Source organism: Mesoplodon mirus, assembly GCF_964341445.2.
Source record: "Mesoplodon mirus genome assembly, chromosome: 1".
NCBI lineage: Eukaryota > Metazoa > Chordata > Mammalia > Artiodactyla > Ziphiidae > Mesoplodon > Mesoplodon mirus.
Window position 1 is genome coordinate 230,683,355 of NC_138976.1, and position 18,851 is coordinate 230,702,205.

The 18,851-nt window shown below is 39.9% G+C and overlaps 1 protein-coding gene across 5 annotated transcripts in view; it reads left to right on the plus strand.

Moving 5' to 3' along the window:
* The window catches only part of NEK1 (NIMA related kinase 1), a 204,507-nt gene extending 188,195 nt beyond the window's left edge, over positions 1 to 16,312 (plus strand). For 3 of the 5 annotated variants that reach the window (XM_082625000.1, XM_082624997.1, XM_082625001.1), the window contains 5 exons: positions 1,686 to 1,837; positions 5,313 to 5,521; positions 6,532 to 6,662; positions 6,836 to 6,968; positions 14,856 to 16,310. In XM_082625000.1, coding sequence (XP_082481126.1) covers positions 1,686 to 1,837; positions 5,313 to 5,521; positions 6,532 to 6,662; positions 6,836 to 6,968; positions 14,856 to 14,869 — 639 coding nt within the window. In that variant the 3' untranslated portion in view covers positions 14,870 to 16,310. Of the gene's footprint in view, positions 1 to 1,685; positions 1,838 to 2,240; positions 2,616 to 5,312; positions 5,522 to 6,531; positions 6,663 to 6,835; positions 6,969 to 14,855 lie in introns of those variants that run through there. The other 2 variants (XM_082624999.1, XM_082625002.1) reach the window with 2 other exon arrangements.
* The last annotated feature ends 2,539 nt before the right edge of the window (positions 16,313 to 18,851 follow it).

Here is an 18,851-nt window from a genome sequence, read left to right on the forward strand (position 1 = left end):
GCTATTTTCAGGAGGATTTCTTTCTATTAATGTCAGAACTATAGAATATTATTTAAACAATATGAAAGAAATCTAGTAGACTCAGAATTACAGAACTGGAAGTGTTCTTATGTAAAATTCTTCTTATGAAGATGAATATCCTGTCTAAAACTTCAGCAGTCTGTCAGGGAAGACTGTGAACATTAGGATTTTAAATATAGGACCTTTGGGAACTGTTGGATTGTTGGGTGTGTAAACCCATTCCCAGAGGTACAGACCACTTGAAATTTCTTTCTAACCTTATTATTTTATGTTAGGTGATGAAGTTTATTTTAATTAATGACAGGAATAAACTAGAATTGAGATGATTTTACCAGGGCTAAAATTTATCTCAGCCTAAAAAATATTGCATCCTTTTGTGTAGTCCCCTTGTATTTAGGTGTATAATGTGTATGTGCTATTTATTTTTATCGATTAGCATGTACCTGGGTAAACTGTTAGTGGCTGCATATTTTGCATACCCCAGGTTTATAATACATGTGGCTCAAACCATTAAAATAACAAACAAGTCAAGCGTAAATTCTGCTGACAGTACCATTGTTAAGTGCTTTAACCAGGCAGTGTATCTGCACCATCTTGTAGCGCATCACCATTTTTTTTCTCTTGAGTGCTGTGATATGTAAATTACGTTCAAATAATAGTCTATTCCTTTTTATTCTCAGAAACAGATTGTACCAATAAAATTGGCCAAGTATATACATTTTCATTAATGTGCCAAACATTGTGTGTTCTGCACAGTCTCCCATTTGGTGCTGGGCTCTTATCGGGGCCTTAGGAGTCACGTTTCAGATCTTACCAACCCCTTTAGGGTTGACCAGCCCTGAGACTGACTTCTGTAGATGTGTGTGCCGTCGCCCTGTCTGTCCGTCACGTTCCAACTGTGGAAAGGGTGCTGGACAGAGGCTGTTCCTGTTATCCTGGTCTTATCCAACGCGGTTTACGTTTCACGCACCTCCGCCGTGTTGTGCCGTCTCATCTCGGTGTGCTGGGCTCTTCCTCACCCTGCTGCTCCAGCTGCTGTCAGCGTGAACTTGGAGGTGCCTATCTTTCCAGCCATCCTTTCTGGGGGGAAAGGCGCTCGCTGCTCGCAGTCCGCTGCTTGCAGTCCGCTGCTCAGGGAGGCCCCAGTGGCCTCTTCTTTGCACTAACTGGAGGCCCTGCTCTAAGCTGTTGGCCACCCAGCATCTGCTAGGGCAAAGGGACACTAAGGGCCACCAGTTGTGTGGGGTGCTGCTTAGCCAAGCTTGGGCAAAAATACCCGGAGCGCGTTGGACGTCAAGAAGTGAGAGGAAGACTCAGGAGGGGTGTTGTGGCCGAGGGGTGGCAGGGCCTGACCCAGCTCCAGCTCCCTCCACGTGCACACCCCAGATAAACACCCTCCCTACCTTTTAAAGTCCACTTCACATTGAAACCCAAGCAGAACTCGCAAGCTTACTTGCATCACTGAAAAAATACTGAGCTGCAGTTCAAGAGAAGTAGGTTCTCAGCTTGGGCAAGTCGCCTCTGAAGCTTCTAGCTTTAAATGGATGATCGATCTGTATATATAAATAACAAAATTATTATTAGCTCCAATTTTCTAATTTTTTCTCTCGTTTTAATTTTCTCACTGCCTCACTCCTAATAAGATATCGGTTGCCTTTTTATAGATGTTGAGGACATGTTCACTTCCAGACCTCTCAAAGCTGTTCAGAACACTGATGGATGTCCCCATTGTTGGAGATGGACGTCAGGACAATCTTGAAATGGATGAAATGGAAGATGAGCATGTTAAGGAAGGACCTTCCGACTCTGAGGACATGTGAGCATGATGACATTCATAGATACCGACACCAACAGGAGTTCTGAATTTACCCATGTTCTAGAGATGGAGACTCACCCACAGTTTTCAGACGTGATCTGTAGCTGACCTTGCACTACTCCTTTAACTTCTTACAATGTATTTTAAAGTACAGTCAAGTAAACTTTGATATGTGTGTCTGCCTCTAAATACTGTAACTTGGTGTCACTTGAGGAATGTAAGGACAGGGTCACCATTGTGTTCTCTGTCTTACTGGCCACTGAACACCCATCACAACGCTTGATGTGGCTGGTGCTTAATGGAGTGAACCTCAGCAGGATAGTGACTGTTTGGTAGTGTGATGCCACATGGTACAGGGATTGCAGTGGGCAACTGAAGGACTCACTACTCCACTCTTCCCCAGGAAGATGCCAGAAAGGTCCGTCCACATCTGTCTCCTGCCGGCTGTGATTTCAGAACCATGGCAGTGGGGAGTTAGCAGGTGGAATTGTGTGTGTGTGTGTGTGTGTGTGCGCGCACATGCTCACATGTGAGTTCTGCACTCAACTGCCTTCACAAGATTCCCTTCTTATTAATGCCTGAGGAATCTAGAATCCCAGAGGAAAATTTAACCAACACTCCTGAAAGAGCTGGGAACTGGCAGCTCCTTAGACAGTAATACCCCTTCACCTTCCTTGATATCAGTCAGCCTTCTCAGCCCATCCAACAAATGTTACAGACTTTTTGGGGAAATAAAACCAGAGTGTTCAAGAAGTGTATTCAAGTCACTGGGAAAATAGGTTGCAAAATGCTATAATTTTTATGATTTATTTTTTGATTTGTTTGAATTTAAGTTTCTCCTTTTTACCTCTGCCTTTCAGTAGAAACAATGTGTGTTTTGATCTAATTGAAAGCATGATATCAGTCTCATGATTTTTCTCCCTCTAGTTCTTGAGCTGGGCACTGCATCTGGTGCATTTTTTTTTTTTTTTTTTTTTTGCGGTATGCGGGCCTCTCACTGTTGTGGCCTCTCCCGTTGCGGAGCACAGGCTCCAGACACGCAGGTCCAGCGGCCATGGCTCACGGGCCCAGCCGCTCCGCGGCATGTGGGATCTTCCCGGACCGGGGCACGAACCCGTGTCCCCTGCATCAGCAGGCGGACTCTCAACCACTGCGCCACCAGGGAAGCCCCATCTGGTGCATTTTATTTTCTTTTTTTGTTTTTCTTAAGGCTTGCCCTTTCTTTTAAAATTTCTAGCCAAACTTTATCTTTCAAAGGTTGACTTTTGAGTCCTCTGGCTGTCCAGTGGTTAGGACTCCATGCTCTCACTGCTGAGGGCCTGGGTTCAACCCCTAGTCAGGGAACTAAGATCCCACAAGCCACGCAGTGTGGCCAAAAAAATAAATAAAGGTTGACTTTTTTTTTCCCCCATAGAGTTCTGTAGCTTTTTGCTGGTGCCCTCAAAATTTGGAGGAAAAGTTACCTTTTTATCCTTGCTTCTTCTGCTTGGCTGTGGTCATTAAGCACTTTACGTTGTATTTTTATTAAGCCTGTTGGATAACAGGACAACATTTCAGCACCTCTGTGGTTGAAAAAATCCTTGGTAACAGTTTTTTCCTCGGAGTTTTTATAAGTCATCAGTTTTTATGAGTGAATATAGCTTATTTGTGGCTTATATTCTTTTAATTACTAGTTGATGACAGAATTTTATTTTAAAATTTAAGTTAGAAGTTTTTAATGTTATTTTTCAAATTTGAAAAGTAAGTTTTTTTTCAAGTAAGTTACTTCATATGCATATAGGGAAATTTCACTTGACATTTTTCTTTGGAAAATATGCATTTTTTTTTTTTTTTTTCGGTACACGGGCCTCTCACTGTTGTGGCCTCTCCCGTTGCGGAGCACAGGCTCCGGACTCGCAGGCTCAGCGGCCATGGCCCACAGGCCCAGCCGCTCCGCGGCACGTGGGATCCTCCCAGACTGGGGCACGAACCCGTGTCCCCTGCATCGGCAGGCGGACTCTCAACCACTGTGCCACCAGGGAAGCCCCGAAAATATGCATTTTTTTGATCCAAACTTTACTTATGGTCATATAGTAAAACCTACTAAAAAGAAAATTCAGGACCAGGGTTTAAAGTTCCTGAGTCAATTTTCTGAGTGCTCATTTCATAAAAAATCTTAACCCTCTTACACTTTTCTTACACTGGCATGGTTAGCAGCCCACTTGCTTTAATACCATCTGTCATGGAAACTAATTCCTCTACAGGAAGATTTTACCAACAGATTAATGCCTAGTCACATAGCAATGGTACCTAGCAGATGTGTGTGGTATGTAAGTCTGGTAATTAAATATTAAGCTAAATGCTCCTAGAACGATGATCCAAAAGATTAGACACTGTCCTTCTCATTCTAATTAGATGATGTTTGCTTTTCTTTAACTGCTGCAAAGTCAAAGTGTAGGAGTTTCTACACATATGTACAAAATAAAGATTTCTACATTAAAAATTATTTTTCTGTTAATGAAAATTTTGTATGAGGTCTCACATAATAATATTTATGTTTTAGTTCTTCAGTAAGTATTTGTTTATTCAGTTAGAGTCTAAACTTTAAGAAAGGGCTTCATCAGCCTTGTGTTCTGCTTAATATCGCTTTCCCACTATTGAAATCCTCACTGTGGGTCCCTAATCTTTCAGAGGACTTTATGTATCTAAAACTCGAATTAACTGTTAGTCTACAAGTTCTTCCATTTGCGTGCCCCAGGGAGAAAGAAGCAGCTCCTCGGGGGAATGGAGCTGCTGAGTGTGCTTCTTGTGTCTTGTAGACATGGTCAGAAGGCCTAAATCTCAGTCTCGTTTTTGTCATTTATTGACCACGTGGCCTTGACAAGTCACTTGAGCACCTTGATTCATAGTTTCCATGTTTCTAAAGTGAGTTTTGTATGGATAAAATTTAAATAGTAGGATAAACAGCTTTAATAACTAAGGTATTATATGAATGTAAGATATTGCTTTCATAAATCAATTCATTTCAGCATCTGTAATTGCACAAAAGTAGAATTAATACTCTGGGCAGTGCCTGGAGGGCAAGACCCCCGCAGTGAGGCTAGTGCCCAGCTGTCGCACATCCACACCAAGATTTTGCTGAACCTTCAAAACTACATGAAAGAAAAATATTTAGTCTGGCTCTTCAATATTGAAGCATTCTTTCAAAACTTAAGGAATTAATAATGTTGATAGTTACATGATTCTCTCTGACAAATCAGGACCATTTTATACAAGTCATCTTCGGGCGTATGTATTCCAGAAGATGTGTCGTGTGCTTTATTTATCAATTGTGTGAATCCTCATTTCCTTTGTTTAAAACTATGTGTTTTTTCAGATTTCTTTTTATCCACAACGAGTACTTTTAGGTAGAAAGGAGCGCATGTATATTGAGTTGAAGTAAAATTTCAGAAAGGTAAAAGTTTTGGTAACGTTCCATTTAATTTGTAATTCTCAGTGTGTTTGAAGAGGCTGACACAGACTTACAAGAGCTTCAGGCCTCCATGGAGCAGCTGCTGCGGGAGCAGCCTGGGGAGGACTACAGCGAGGAGGAGGGGTCGGGCCTGAAGACCAGCGACGCGGAGCAGGCCGCCAACGGCACGGACGCGGGCGATGAGGACGAGAGCCCTAGCAGCGAGAGCGCGCTCAACGAGGAGTGGCACTCGGGTGCGTGGTGGCCCACACTGCAAGCAGAGTGTCTCTTTCTGGCCTCGGACTCGAGCCCCTTCCAGCCTTAAGTGAGGCTGAAGCCTGCTCTGCGTCGCTGACTTGCATTCACTCTCTCTTTTCACACAGTCTGCATACATAGTTGTCCCATTTCTTTTCCACTAAAGTATGGAAATGCTTTTTTGAAGCGTTTTTATCCTGTTATCCTCCACTTCTTGACTTATTTTCCTAGTAATAAAGATAGTAACATAGTTTTCTTAGCCCTTTATGTTTTACGAAGGGCTTCCACATACTGTGCTTAACCAGCAGGGTTAAACTGAAAGAGTTTTTAAAACCTTGACACTTTTTTTAAATTTTTTGGTTTGGAAACAGTTCTTTGTTCACATCATTGACCCTAAGATGCATAGAAAATTTGTGTATTTAAATAACAATTTATTTGAGAAGAAGAGGTAATGTGAAAAAGAATGATTCTGAATTCATTTTTCTTTTACTAGAATTTTTCAAATTACCTTGGGCATGTATATGACATAAAACATATAAAGCATTTATAATACCTTTTAAGTGCCTTCCAAGTTTTATGATATACATCTTAGGTCATCTGTATGCTCGTTCATGTTTTGCCCCATGTTTAATATCAAGTTTTTAAAAATAGAGTTGGTTGCCTCAGTGCAGAACATATGGGTATGCTTTTTCCTTTTTTTTTTTTTTTTTTTTAGCTAAATTCAGTGACATCTCTTGGAATAGTTTTTATTCTAACCTGACTCACTGTTTATGTCTATAAAAGAAAAGATTTCTAAAGTAACATTCCTGTTAAGACAAATTTATATATACATTGATTACCTATATAAATGACAAGTATTATAATGACAGAAACTTTATATTGAATGTACAAGTAGTCTATCTCAATGACAATATTTACGTGTCACAGGATTTTAATCAGTTATGGTAAGAATTATTTTATTCAGTCTTTTAAATCATAAAATGTCTTCTTTTTTATTTACATTTTTTAGATAACAGTGATGGTGAGATAACTAGTGAATGTGAATACGACAGTGTCTTTAATCATTTAGAGGAACTAAGGCTTCACCTCGAGCAGGAAATAGGCTTCGAAAAGTTCTTTGAGGCTTACGAGAAAATAAAAGTGAGTAATATGTCACTTAAAACATCTAATTTTGAAATATGCTCTGTTTGAGTTACTAGTGAAATGTCAGTGATTTTTATTGGTCAGTAGACCCATTATAAATAATAAACAAAGTCTCTAATTAGAGGAGGTTAACATTCAAATATTAACTTATATTTGGAAATTTGGTATAGGCTGTTCATGAAGATGAAGATGAAAATATTGAGATTTGTTCAACAATAGTTCAGAATCTTTTGGGAAATGAACATCAGCATCTTTATTCCAAGATTCTTCATTTAGTTATGGCAGATGGAGCCTATCAAGAAGGTAAGATTTCCTCACATCCTTATATTTTAAATAAATGTGCAAAAACTAAAATGACAAATGTAAATTGATGAGCTTATATCACATGCATTTTGGTGAAATCTGTATTGGAATTATATGTAGTACTTTTAAGCAATTAACTGTGTCCTTCTCTTTGACTGATTCTGGCATAAGCTTTTATTGGTTTAAGTTTTTTAAGTCAATATTTTAATTTAATTTGCAAGTAGCATTTTGAATGAGATTTTTAAAAACCCTCCTTATTGGACAGCTCTAGAAATTAGAATACTTTTTTATTAAGGAGGCAGAATTAAATTTTTAGACACATACGTAAAATTTCTCCTAACTAGAACCAAATGTAATCTCTTCTGTTGAGAGTAAGTAGAGTTCATCTACAGTGATTTGAGGGTAAACCATTTTTATATTTGGAAAATATTTACCAATAGAATCACTCAGAATGTGTTAGGACTTTATTAAAAGTTATTAAAGTTAAAAATGTTTTTCCCCTTAAATTGGTCAAGAGCACTAAGCATGGAACCTAGAGACCAGAGTTACAGTCCCGACTCTGACAAGCTGGTCACATGACACAGGTGATTTATTTTGTCTCGAGTTTGTCTCCTTTGCTGTCAGATGGAGCATGACCTCCATACTCATGCACTGTGTTGGGTTTTCAGAGTGTTTATGGAGGCCCCCGTGGGCCTGGCACTTCATTTCTGTGGCCACTGAAGGGCATGGTCTGTGCTTACATGTTGTGTACAGTTTCCTTGGGAGATAAGACAGATAGATAGAAAGAAAGTGTAAAACTATACGTAGAAGTGCTCATTCTGAAATGTTTTCAGTGCAGTAGGAATTAGAGAAGGGAGATCAAACTGGGAAAAATGGAAAGAAACGTAGAAGGCGTGACATGTAGGGAAAAGAACAAACCAGCGATTCATGTGTGTTAGGGTTAGACTGACTGTATTAGGAGCTTCCTGTTGAGAATTAGTCTTTGTGATTGACCCTGTGAAATGTGTAAGGAATGTGGAGGAAACCAGTGAAGGTTTCTGAAGTGAAAGGACTGACATAGTGGAAGAGGCAGCGGGAGCACCTGATGGAAACGGTAGAGGCAGTTGGCGTGAGTTGGTGAGGACCCGGACTTTGTGTTCAGAGGGGTGTTCAGTTCAGGTATTTCAGAGCCAGGGTTTTATTAAAATATTTGACATTTTGACTCATGAAAAATTAAGGCTGCTAAAATCACAGCTCAAGAATGCTTTTTATTTTGGGAGAAACTTTATGATTATGTAGACTTATTTACATTAACTGTAAGCTCAGCAAAAAATGTTTCTTGAGTTGCTTTAATGGAAGTAAAAGTCTTGTTAAAATTATAATAGTTATCGTTAAATTGAAACTAGAAAATCTTCAGGTAGAATAAGTACTCTTTTTTTTTTTAAATTTATTTATTTTTGGCTGCGTTGGGTCTTCGTTGCTGTGCGTGGGCTTTCTCTAGTTGCGGCGAGCCGGGGCCGCTCTTTGTTGCAGTGTGTGGACTTCTCATTGCGGTGGCTTCACTTGTTGTGGAGCACAGGCTCTAGGCACGCAGGCCTCAGTAGTTGTGGCTCGCAGGCTCAGTAGTTGTGGCACACGGGCTTAGTTGCTCCGCGGCATGTGTGATCTTCCTGGACCAGAGCTCGAACCCGTGTCCCCTGCATTGGCAGGTGGATTCTTAACCACTATGCCACCAGGGAAGCCCAGTAAGTACTCTTATAGCTTCAGACCCCACTGCATTTTCCTTACTTTTCTTCTTAAGCTAACAGAATAACTGCCAAAGAGTAGTTCAGGCCATTAGCAGCAAGGAACAGATTGAGTGTAAACCAGTCCTCTTTATAAGCCGGCAGTTAGTGCTGCCTGTGTGCTTCACTATGCAGTAGTGCAGATGATCGGAAATAGGCACAAACAGAATTATGTTTTATGCTTATGGCGGTTGCTCTGAAACCTATCAGTAGAAATTTAAGGGAGCTCTTATTTATTTAAAAAAAATCAAAGGACAATAAAATAATTCCACTTTGGGGAAAAAATATAAGAACGTATTTATCCAAATAAATGTTTAGTGTCTTCAAAGCAGGGATACAGACTTATTCTAATGAAGGTATTCCATTACACAAAATATCTTGAAACTTCTCTTTCAGAAATTCCCTGACAGCTTATATACCAGATTCTTTTGATTGTCTTTCTTGATACAAGTCTCTCCTGAGAGCATTTAATTTTTTTGGAAAAAGCTTAGTTACTTGCAACCAAGTTTAGTGAATGAAGTGGGTAATCAAGATAAATGATATGTGATCTTTTTCAGTAACTTACCATTCAGTAATAAGCCTAATTTGTATAACTAGTTTGTAAACTGATTTGGAATATTTTGAACAAGAATTCATTTCTAAAAATATTTGTCAAAAATTAATACTATTACTTTAAAGGTATGATTTGTAGACTAAAGTCAAGGATTTAAAGTGTTGATGCGTAATTTTGGCAGTATAAATTTTCATAAGATTTATTTATATTCCATCTCATTCCCCCAAAAAAGGTTTAACTACATTATATATATGCAGTGTATATATATGTGCGTGTGTGTTTATACACACACACACACAGAACAAACTGAAATTAAGTTAAAAACAAGTGTTTGGGAAAGTCAACGTATCAGGCAAATGAATACCTCAGGCAAATGAGTGCAAGCAATATAATATTAAGCCACGTTGAAGTAGGAGCAGAAAGTTCATGGTCAAAGGGTCTCTACAATTTGGGAAAATCATTCACAAATTTGGTGCTGAGATTTGTAGCAAAGCAGGAAACCTAACTAATTACTTGAGACAAAATATGTCTGTTACTCAGTGGACAGCTCTTTTTGGTATTGAAACAAAGGAAAAATGTCCAGTGATTCTTTTAAAAAGGGGGACTGTGATACAGTGTTCCTCAAACTCGGGTAGTATATAGAGTCCTAAAGGGGAAAATACTTTTTCAGACTCCAAGAATCTAAGTCCATAGACCTCAGTGAAAAACTGAAGTCTTAGTCTTTGCAAATGTCTGTCAGTTGTGTTTATTACTATAAAACATGGGGGGTTTTTATATACATAAAAAAAATCTTTTTATCAAAATGAATATATAAAATATAAACATTATCTGGAACTTGTATATTCCTGATTTAATTGAAATCTTGGACACCATTTTATAAAACAGCCTTGTTATGGCCTGAAAACATTCTCAGTAACTTTTACAATATTTGGATTTCATAGGACCCTTTCTCATAATAGGCATGAGGCCAGAAAAATGATTGTATTTGAGTGAATCTGTGGAGAGTATCAGACTAGTTCTGTTCATACTCAGACTGCATCCTTCAGGCAGTTCTCACAGTATCGTTTCAAGATGCTTTTCATGAGTAGTCAGCAACAGTGTGTTTGGGAGTTAACGTTGCTTGACAGGTGTTTGGAAAACTTGCCCCTTCCTTGGAGAAAAAGCACAGTCAGCTGAGCCACGAGGTAGAATTGACACCATCCTGTGACAGCTGAGTGGTTTCAGAAGGACACAGGCCTACACAGAAGGCCATTCCCCTGCAAAGCACCACCAATCATGCCGGCTAATGCACTCCTCAAGAAGCAGTACCAAGTTTTCTCTGCCACACAAACGAAAGGACACGAGGACCCCGAGTTCTGGATCATAAAGCCTGCAGTAATTCCTTTAGCCTGGAAAAAAATGCAAAGCAGCTAAACATATCAACTCACTAAGCTGGTTGTAAAATGTACATTGAATTCTTTAAATCAGCCATCCCCAACTTTTATGGCGCCAGGGACCGGTTTTGTAGAAGACAGTTTTTCCACAGAGTGGGGAGTGGGGTGGGAATTGTTTGGGGACGAATCAAGTGCATTACATTTATTGTGCACTTTATTTCTACTATTATTACATTGTAATATATAATGAAATAATTATACAACTCACCATAATGCAGAATCAGTGGGAGCCCTGAGCTTGTTTTCCTGCAACTATATGGTCCCATGTGGGGGTGATGGGAGACAGTGATACCCAAAGTATATTGCTTATGTCCAGTCTACCCCGTTAGATGCAGCTTAATTGTCACTTGCCACTCACTGATAGGGTTTTGATGTGAGTCTGCAGGCAAGGGATTTTTTTTTTTTTTTTTTTGCGGTACGCGGGCCTCTCACTGCTGTGGCCTCTCCTGTTAGGGAGCACAGGCTCCGGACACGCAGGCTCAGCGGCCATGGCTCATGGGCCCAGCCGCTCCGCGGCATGGGACTGGGGCACGAACCCGTGTCCCCTGCATCGGCAGGCAGACTCTCAACCACTGCGCCACCAGGGAAGTCCTTTTTGTGTGTGTGTGTGTGGTATGCGGGTACTCTGTGTCTGTGAGTCTGTTTCTGTTTCATGGATACGTTCATGTGTGTCATATTTTAGATTCCACATATAAGTGATGTCATATGGTACCACTTGAGTAAGTGCCAACAGTGGCACCTGCTGCCCCACCCGGCTCTGCCTCAGGCCTGGGTCACCTCTGTGTCCCAAGGTTCAGTCTCTGCCCCAGTCCTGGCTGCCCCAGTTCCAGTGCTACCCTGTGGCTTGGAGTGAATGGGGCTGCAGAACTGGCTCTGCTGGGGCTGGGGTTGTGTGATGAGGCGGTCCCGGGAAGAACCTCACCTGTTAGAGCGCACCTCTCTCTGCACTGCTTCTGGGGCCAACACTCGAGCTCCTCACGACTGGACTCCAGGCTTCTCCAGCCCTTGCATGTGTCACAGCATCTTCCAGCCAGCCAACAGGGCTTGTGTCCTCTGTCTAGGACCCCAGGATTGGGACGCCCAGTCTGTGGCTTGACCCGCTCACTCCCCAAGGCAAGTGTCCATCGCTGCAATCTCCCTTTTCCTCTGAGTCCCTTCCCAGGGGCACAGGTCGTGACCTGATCTCTCTTCTTCCCATCATACCAGATTCTCTGAGAATCTTTCTTACAACCTTGGTTGTACAGCAGTCCGGCTAGTTTCCAGTTCGTTTTCAGTGAGAATTGTTCCACACGTAGATGTATTTTTAATGTGTTCCTGGTGGGAGTGATGGTGAGCTTCACATCCTCTTACTCTGCCATCTTGATCTCTCCCTTTAGAGTCCTTCTTATTCGAAGTTCTTACACTGCAGATCTAGCTGTCTTTCCCCAGACTGTCGTCTTTTAGGCCACATCTTAGGAGATAACAATAAAACCATGTCATCTGCATATGGTGCTTAGACACTTTTATTTTCTGTGTTGGTGGGGGGTAATGAGGGAGGGGATGAATAATGATATGTAGTACACCCAATAGTGGTATCAGGGGCATTAAGTTAGAAGTTAAAAAGATTTTCTACAACACATTTCTGTTTAATTTAATCAGAAATTATGTGAGTCCTCAAAAGACAGCCTGAACTATTCAACTCCCCCAGCTGTCACAGTGCAGGTTTGGTAAGCACCCACAGTATAAAACTCCCCTGTCATAGTGCAGGTGTGGTAAGCACCTACAGTATATAACACCCCCATACTGTCACAGTGCAGGTTTGGTAAGCGCCTACAGTATACAACTCCTCTGACTGTCACAATGCAGGTTTGGTAAGTGCCTACAGTATACAACACCCCCATACTGTCACTGTGCAGGTTTGGTAAGCGCCTACAGTATACAACTCCCCTGACTGTCACAGTGCAGGTTTGGTAAGCGCCTACAGTATACAACTCCCCTGACTGTCACAGTGCAGGTTTGGTAAGCGCCTACAGTATACAACTCCCCTGACTGTCACAGTGCAGGTTTGGTAAGCGCCTACAGTATACAACTCCCCTGTCACAGTGCAGGTTTGGTAAGCGCCTACAGTATACAACACCCCCATACTGTCACAGTGCAGGTTTGGTAAGCGCCTACAGTATACAACACCCCCATACTGTCACAGTGCAGGTTTGGTAAGCACTTAACAGTATACAACTCCCCTGACTGTCACTGTGCAGATGTGGTAAGAACCTACTGTATACAACTCCCTCATATCGTCACATTGCAGATTTGCTAAGTGCTTACAGGTGTAGCAATTGGTAAAATTAATGCCACTTAGTCTTTAGCTAGGTACTAGCTAGGCTAGAGTCAGAGGTCAAATAGAGATAGTACAATGTGTGAACTGCTTTATATTATCACTAAAAAATTTATTCTTTAAGGAGAGGAGGAGCCAAGTGTAGACGGTCATAGAATGGCAAAGGCCAGCAGGTCCTCGTGTAGAGCATTGATCTTAGCAGTCCAAACTTGTAAACGGCTAAGAAGGAAACAAAGATCTTCGTTCTACATTTATTTTAGATAGAAGATTGTGCTCTTCATGTGATGAGATTCTGTACACCAGTTATAGTGAAGGAATGAAATTTTCATCTATCACTTGGATAGGCCCCACCAATATGATGAGTTGAATAAGTAGTACATGATACCAGTTATATAATATTTAAAAGCAATTTTATTTAAATGTGCATATATGTAATAAAAATAAAAAGCCATGGGAAGGAAGGGGACACATCAATTTCAGGATACTGATAACACCCCTCAGCAGGAGGAGAAGGCAATAAGATGGGAAAAGGGTGCTCTCTCTCTTTAATGTGTTTTTCTTGAATCAATTATCCAAACCAGTGTGGCCAAAAGTTAACTTTTACTAATTCTAGATATTAGTTACCTGTGTGTTCATTAGTTTATTCTCTGTACTTTTCTATTTGAAACAGTTTGTCATTGTAAAAAAAAAAATAAGTAAATGATAGTACACAGCAATAAGTGTAGCACTGAAAGCAATAAAATATGTTGTATAAAGTGATGGTCCAGCTATATTGGAAGACCTAAAGTGTCAGGATAATTCTTCCCAGGGGAGGGGACGTCAGAGCTGGATTTTGAAAGATAAATGGGGATTTATCCCCCAAGGCATATGTCTCCTTGTACATAGAGGGGTGCCAGCTGTTGTACTACAGAAACTGTAAGCTCTTCAGTGTTACTAGAGCATATATTATGGGGACAGCTGGGGAAGATGGGCAATGGAAGTAGACAAGGCTAGAAGTACTTAAAAGGCCAGATCCTGAAGGGCATTGCAGTCCACATAGGAGCACAGGTTCTGCCCTGAGCCTCTGGGGAGCTCGTGAGGGGTTTCAAGCAGTGCAGTGATTAGAGATGACACTTCGATTTTAACAGAAGAGCTTTCTGGAGTGTGAAGATAGTGACTGTTATGGAAGGTTAAATTAAGCAGTCTGTTTAATTCATTCCACAGTGTTTTTTTAGACTAATGAAAATTGGAGATAACTAGAATGTCTATAAATACACATGGTTAATTTAAATACGCCATATCTGTAAAGAAAATACTACACAGCCATTGAAACTGACATGGAATATATGTATGATTTATTCATTTTCAACATTTTATTGTAAAATTTTTATCGTATGAAAATGTTGAAAAAACTTCAGTTACCACCCATATGCCCACCATCTAAATTCTTCATTAACATTTTATAATCTTGCTTTATCACTTATTTGTCCATCTTTCCATCCATTATGTGTTTCAAAGGGAAAAACTCGAGTCTCAGAACTGCATCCTGTTGTAATTTTTTTAAAACATATTTGTGTATGCATAAGTAAGCAATCTGGGAAGATCTATATAAAACTATTAGCTTTGGTTGTCTTTGGCTGATAGGTGATTTTTGCTTCCCACTTAATTCTTTATTGTACTGTCTGAATATTTTACATTGAGTGTGTGATATTGTAATAAAAACTACATTTAAAACTACAGTAAGGCTCTTTTCCTTTAGTGTGACAGAGAATGAGTTTTTTACTAAGTAAATACATAGAGCTTGATTTGCAATGCGTGAATTAAATTTTTTTCTTTTTTGTACAGATAATGATGAATAATCCTCAGAACGTTCTTTAATCCTCAACGGAATGAAAGCATTTAAATTTTGGCTCATCAGAATAACAAGCTTCAGTGGGAAATATAGCGATTTTCTATAAATGAAATATTAGATTTAAAATGAGTGTGCTGATTGCATGAAAATGATGGAGAAACATGCCATTTTTCAATTAAGATTCTAGTTTTTTATCTTTTATTTTGTTTATTGAGTTCTATAGTTATCTCTTACAGAATATATACTTTATTAAATGTTCCAACCAAAGTGTAAGACACAGTGATCCAGACTGGACTTAATGGCTTTGAAGAAGATGTACCGTGCAGCAAGGTAATTTTTACTTTCAGCAAGTGTCTTTAAGTTGAAAGAATAACTTCTGTTGTGAAAGACCTGCTTTTGCTTTTTCAATTACGCATTTAAGCATGACCCTTTTTTCTGTCTACTTGTTTTCATGGCCAGCAATTCTGGATTAAATAACCTTGTCAAGGGCTCTATTTAAATCTTAACATTTCGAAGATGGAACTTTCAGCCTTAAAGTTTATATTCTCAGTCCTTTTTCAACCAGTGTCTCCTGAACTAGCTGAATGGAAACAGGCTATAAAAACAGTCTTAGAAGTCATTGAAAAATTTGATTACGAAAGAATAGCAAAAATATATTTCCTGATACCTAAAAAGTTGGTTAATTACTTTTGTTTCCTTTTGAGGACCAGAACAAGGAACACTATACCTAAAAATTAGTCTGTGAATTTTAACATTGATCTAGCATATAACATAAAGTTGCCCTTTTGGTTTTCAGCTTCCTCTCATGCATGTGCTTTTTTTTTTTATTTTTTCTTTTTGCGGTATGTGGGCCTCTCACTGTTGTGGCCTCTCCCGTTGCGGAGCACAGGCTCCGGACGCACAGGCCCAGCGGCCATGGCTCACGGGCCCAGCCGCTCCGCAGCATATGGGATCCTCCCAGACCGGGGCACGAACCCGTATCCCCTGCATCGGCAGGCGGACTCTCAACCACTGCGCCACCAGGGAGGCCCGTGCATGTGCTTTTTAACTGAGATTCAAAAGGAGAAAGGAATCATTTTTATTTTGACAGTGTGACAGTTTTGGTAACTAGTATTCCAAAGGGGGGAAATGTTTACCTCTTTCAATACCATTAGGAGAAGATTTTGTTAGGTCATTAAGACAATGGTCACACAGCTTCCATTGCAGTATGCCAGGTATTACATCATTAGAGATGTCTGAAGTCCAGATGCTTTTCGTAATAAAAGCAGAATTTTGGAAACTCTGAGAACAAAGAAGCCTTATTGGCATTATCTGTAATTTGAACAGTAAAATCATATGTTGCAGCACTATCAGTAGTATGCTGAATTAATTATGTATATTATTTCTAACATCCAAAGCTAAAAACTTGATTTTTGTATGTTTGTTTATTTTATGATATTGCTATTAAATTTTTACTCTCTACCTGAAGTACACTATTGGTTGTCTTTTATTTATTAGCACTGTCATTAATAGAATGCTTTTACAGAGAGCTGAGAATACTTTTGATTATTTTACCTGAACATTTTAATTTTTTTTTCAACAGAAGAATATTTGAATTCTGTACTTTAATTCTCTACAGTCCTAAATGATGATAATGATTTGTGGGAGTGAGTATTTTTAAATTCTTAACCTAGAAATGCAAGTAGGAGTATAACACAGTAGAAGGAGTTGTTTAGCCATATTTCAAAAGATGTCATCTATACAAGAATAGGGGTGACAAATAGGATATGTGCCATCTTCAGTCAATTGGTAGTGAGTGGCTCTGGGGTGTTATTATGGAAAGGTTGTCTGTGCCAGGGGTAAAGAGGGTTTTTATTGTTCAGTAAGGTCTGTTGTAGGTGTTGGAGGAGGAATGTGGAAGTATCTATAGATTCATAGAATGTTAGAGCGAGTGAGGGCTATCAGGATAATTTAGTGTTATCTGCATTTCTCAGGCGAGGGCACTGAGTTGTCACATGAGTGCATTCACTTGTGTAGATGGCCAGGGTCAGACCAGTTCCTGGCCTTACCCTGTGCTATTACTTCCACATTCTTTTAAAATTCATCTCTTCTAGAGAGTGAAAAGGAATAGATTTAATAGGAAAAGGTACATTTAGCATTAATGCATTAAGAATTCTGCAGAGATGTTCTGTTTCTGGGAGTAGCACACTTACTCTAATTTACCTCGCTATTGAAATCAACTTTTAAATGTTAAATAAAGTTGGCTTTTTATCCATAAATTAGCACGTACTCTACCCTTTATCACTTCATTGATGGATCTTTCAAGATTGCTTGTGTACGTGTATGTTTAATATATACCTGAAAACAGAAGAGGTAAGAAGATGAATTGCAAGGCCATCACTTTGGAGAAAGCCTCAACCCAGAGATGGTGGAATATTGGAGAATAAATAAGCACTTTTGACAGGAGCATATGTCCAATGCCTCTCACTTGGGTAGAATGGGCTCACAGAGCAAAGGTGCAAAAGGTAAGGCCAAGCATCCACCACACTGGAGAATCATGTAGGAAACCCTGTGTCAAGGTGACACTCCAGAAGGCTACTTCCTCACAATCAGGGAGAACCCCAAACTCAGGGACTGTCAGAAGAGAAGAGGACCAAAAATCCCCTGGAAGTTGTAGCCACAAACCAGCCGTCAACTGGTTTTGTATCTTGAGCAACAAAACCTGGGTGGGTCGGGGAATTTAGACTCAAACATAATTTAAGGTGGTTCCCAATTGGTAGTGCCCCGTGAATGCAGAAGAAGCCATTCCAGTGCCTCTGAAGGAAGGCACATTTCTTTTGTGTCTTGAAAACCACTATAAATAAAATTTTAAGAGCAATGATAAACAGAGTTAAAAATATAACAGTACACAAGAAATCAAGACAATGTAAGTGGGAAATATCAGGAACAGGATATGCACAGACTTTAGATTTGGAATTATCAGAGATGTGTTATAAAGCAGCTATATTTACTGTGTTTAAAGCTAAAAAGTGATGTATATTTGAAGAACCAAATAGAATTCATTTACATGAAAAATGCAATAACCAAAATTTAAAAACCAAGTGGACATACTTGGCAGCACACTGTATGTGGCAGGGAAGAGAATTAAACTGGAAGAAATAATCCATAATAAAGCACACAGAGAGAAAAAGATGGAAAGTATACAGGAGAAGGAAAGAGATTCACTGGGAATGTCTAATGTATGTTTGATTGGAGTCCTAGAAAAAAAGAAAGGGGTAAAGTTATTCATACAGATAAAGGCTGAGAATTTTTCCAAACTGTTGGAAGACTCCAGTCCACAGATTGCAGATGCGTAGTGAATTTCAAGCAGGATAAAGTAAGAGAAAAGCATGCCTGGTGTCTTCAAAGTAAAACTGTGTAAAATCAAAGACAAAAAAAAAACTCTTAAAAGAAGTTGAAGATAAAAAAGGCGTACTACCTTCAAAGGAATGTTAAAGACTGACGGTGTTTCAGCAGTAGTAGTGAAACACTGAAATGGCATCTGTAATGGACTGAAAGAAAATAATTGTCTTTCCAAATTACATACCTAGTAAAAATGTCTCATGGGTGGATAAAAATGAATTCTGGTGGTTGAGAGTCCGCCTGCCGATGCAGGGGACACGGGTTCGTGCCCTGGTCTGGGAGGATCCCACATGCCGCGGAGCGGCTGGGCCCGTGAGCCATGGCCGCTGGGCCTGCGCGTCCGGAGCCTGTGCTCTGCAACGGGAGAGGCCACAACAGTGAGAGGCCCACGTACCGCAAAAAAAAAAAAAAAAAGAATTCCCACTCCCACTGCTGGCCATGAAGAAGTAAAAGAGAGGGGATTTACCTTCCCACCTTTAACAACTCAAACACTGGACAAAATACATGAAGCAATGCTTCTCAGACAGTGGGAGACAGACAACAAAGGGAAACATATGCGGTAAACCATGTGATTGCCCAAGTTTACGGCATAGAAATAGCATGGACGT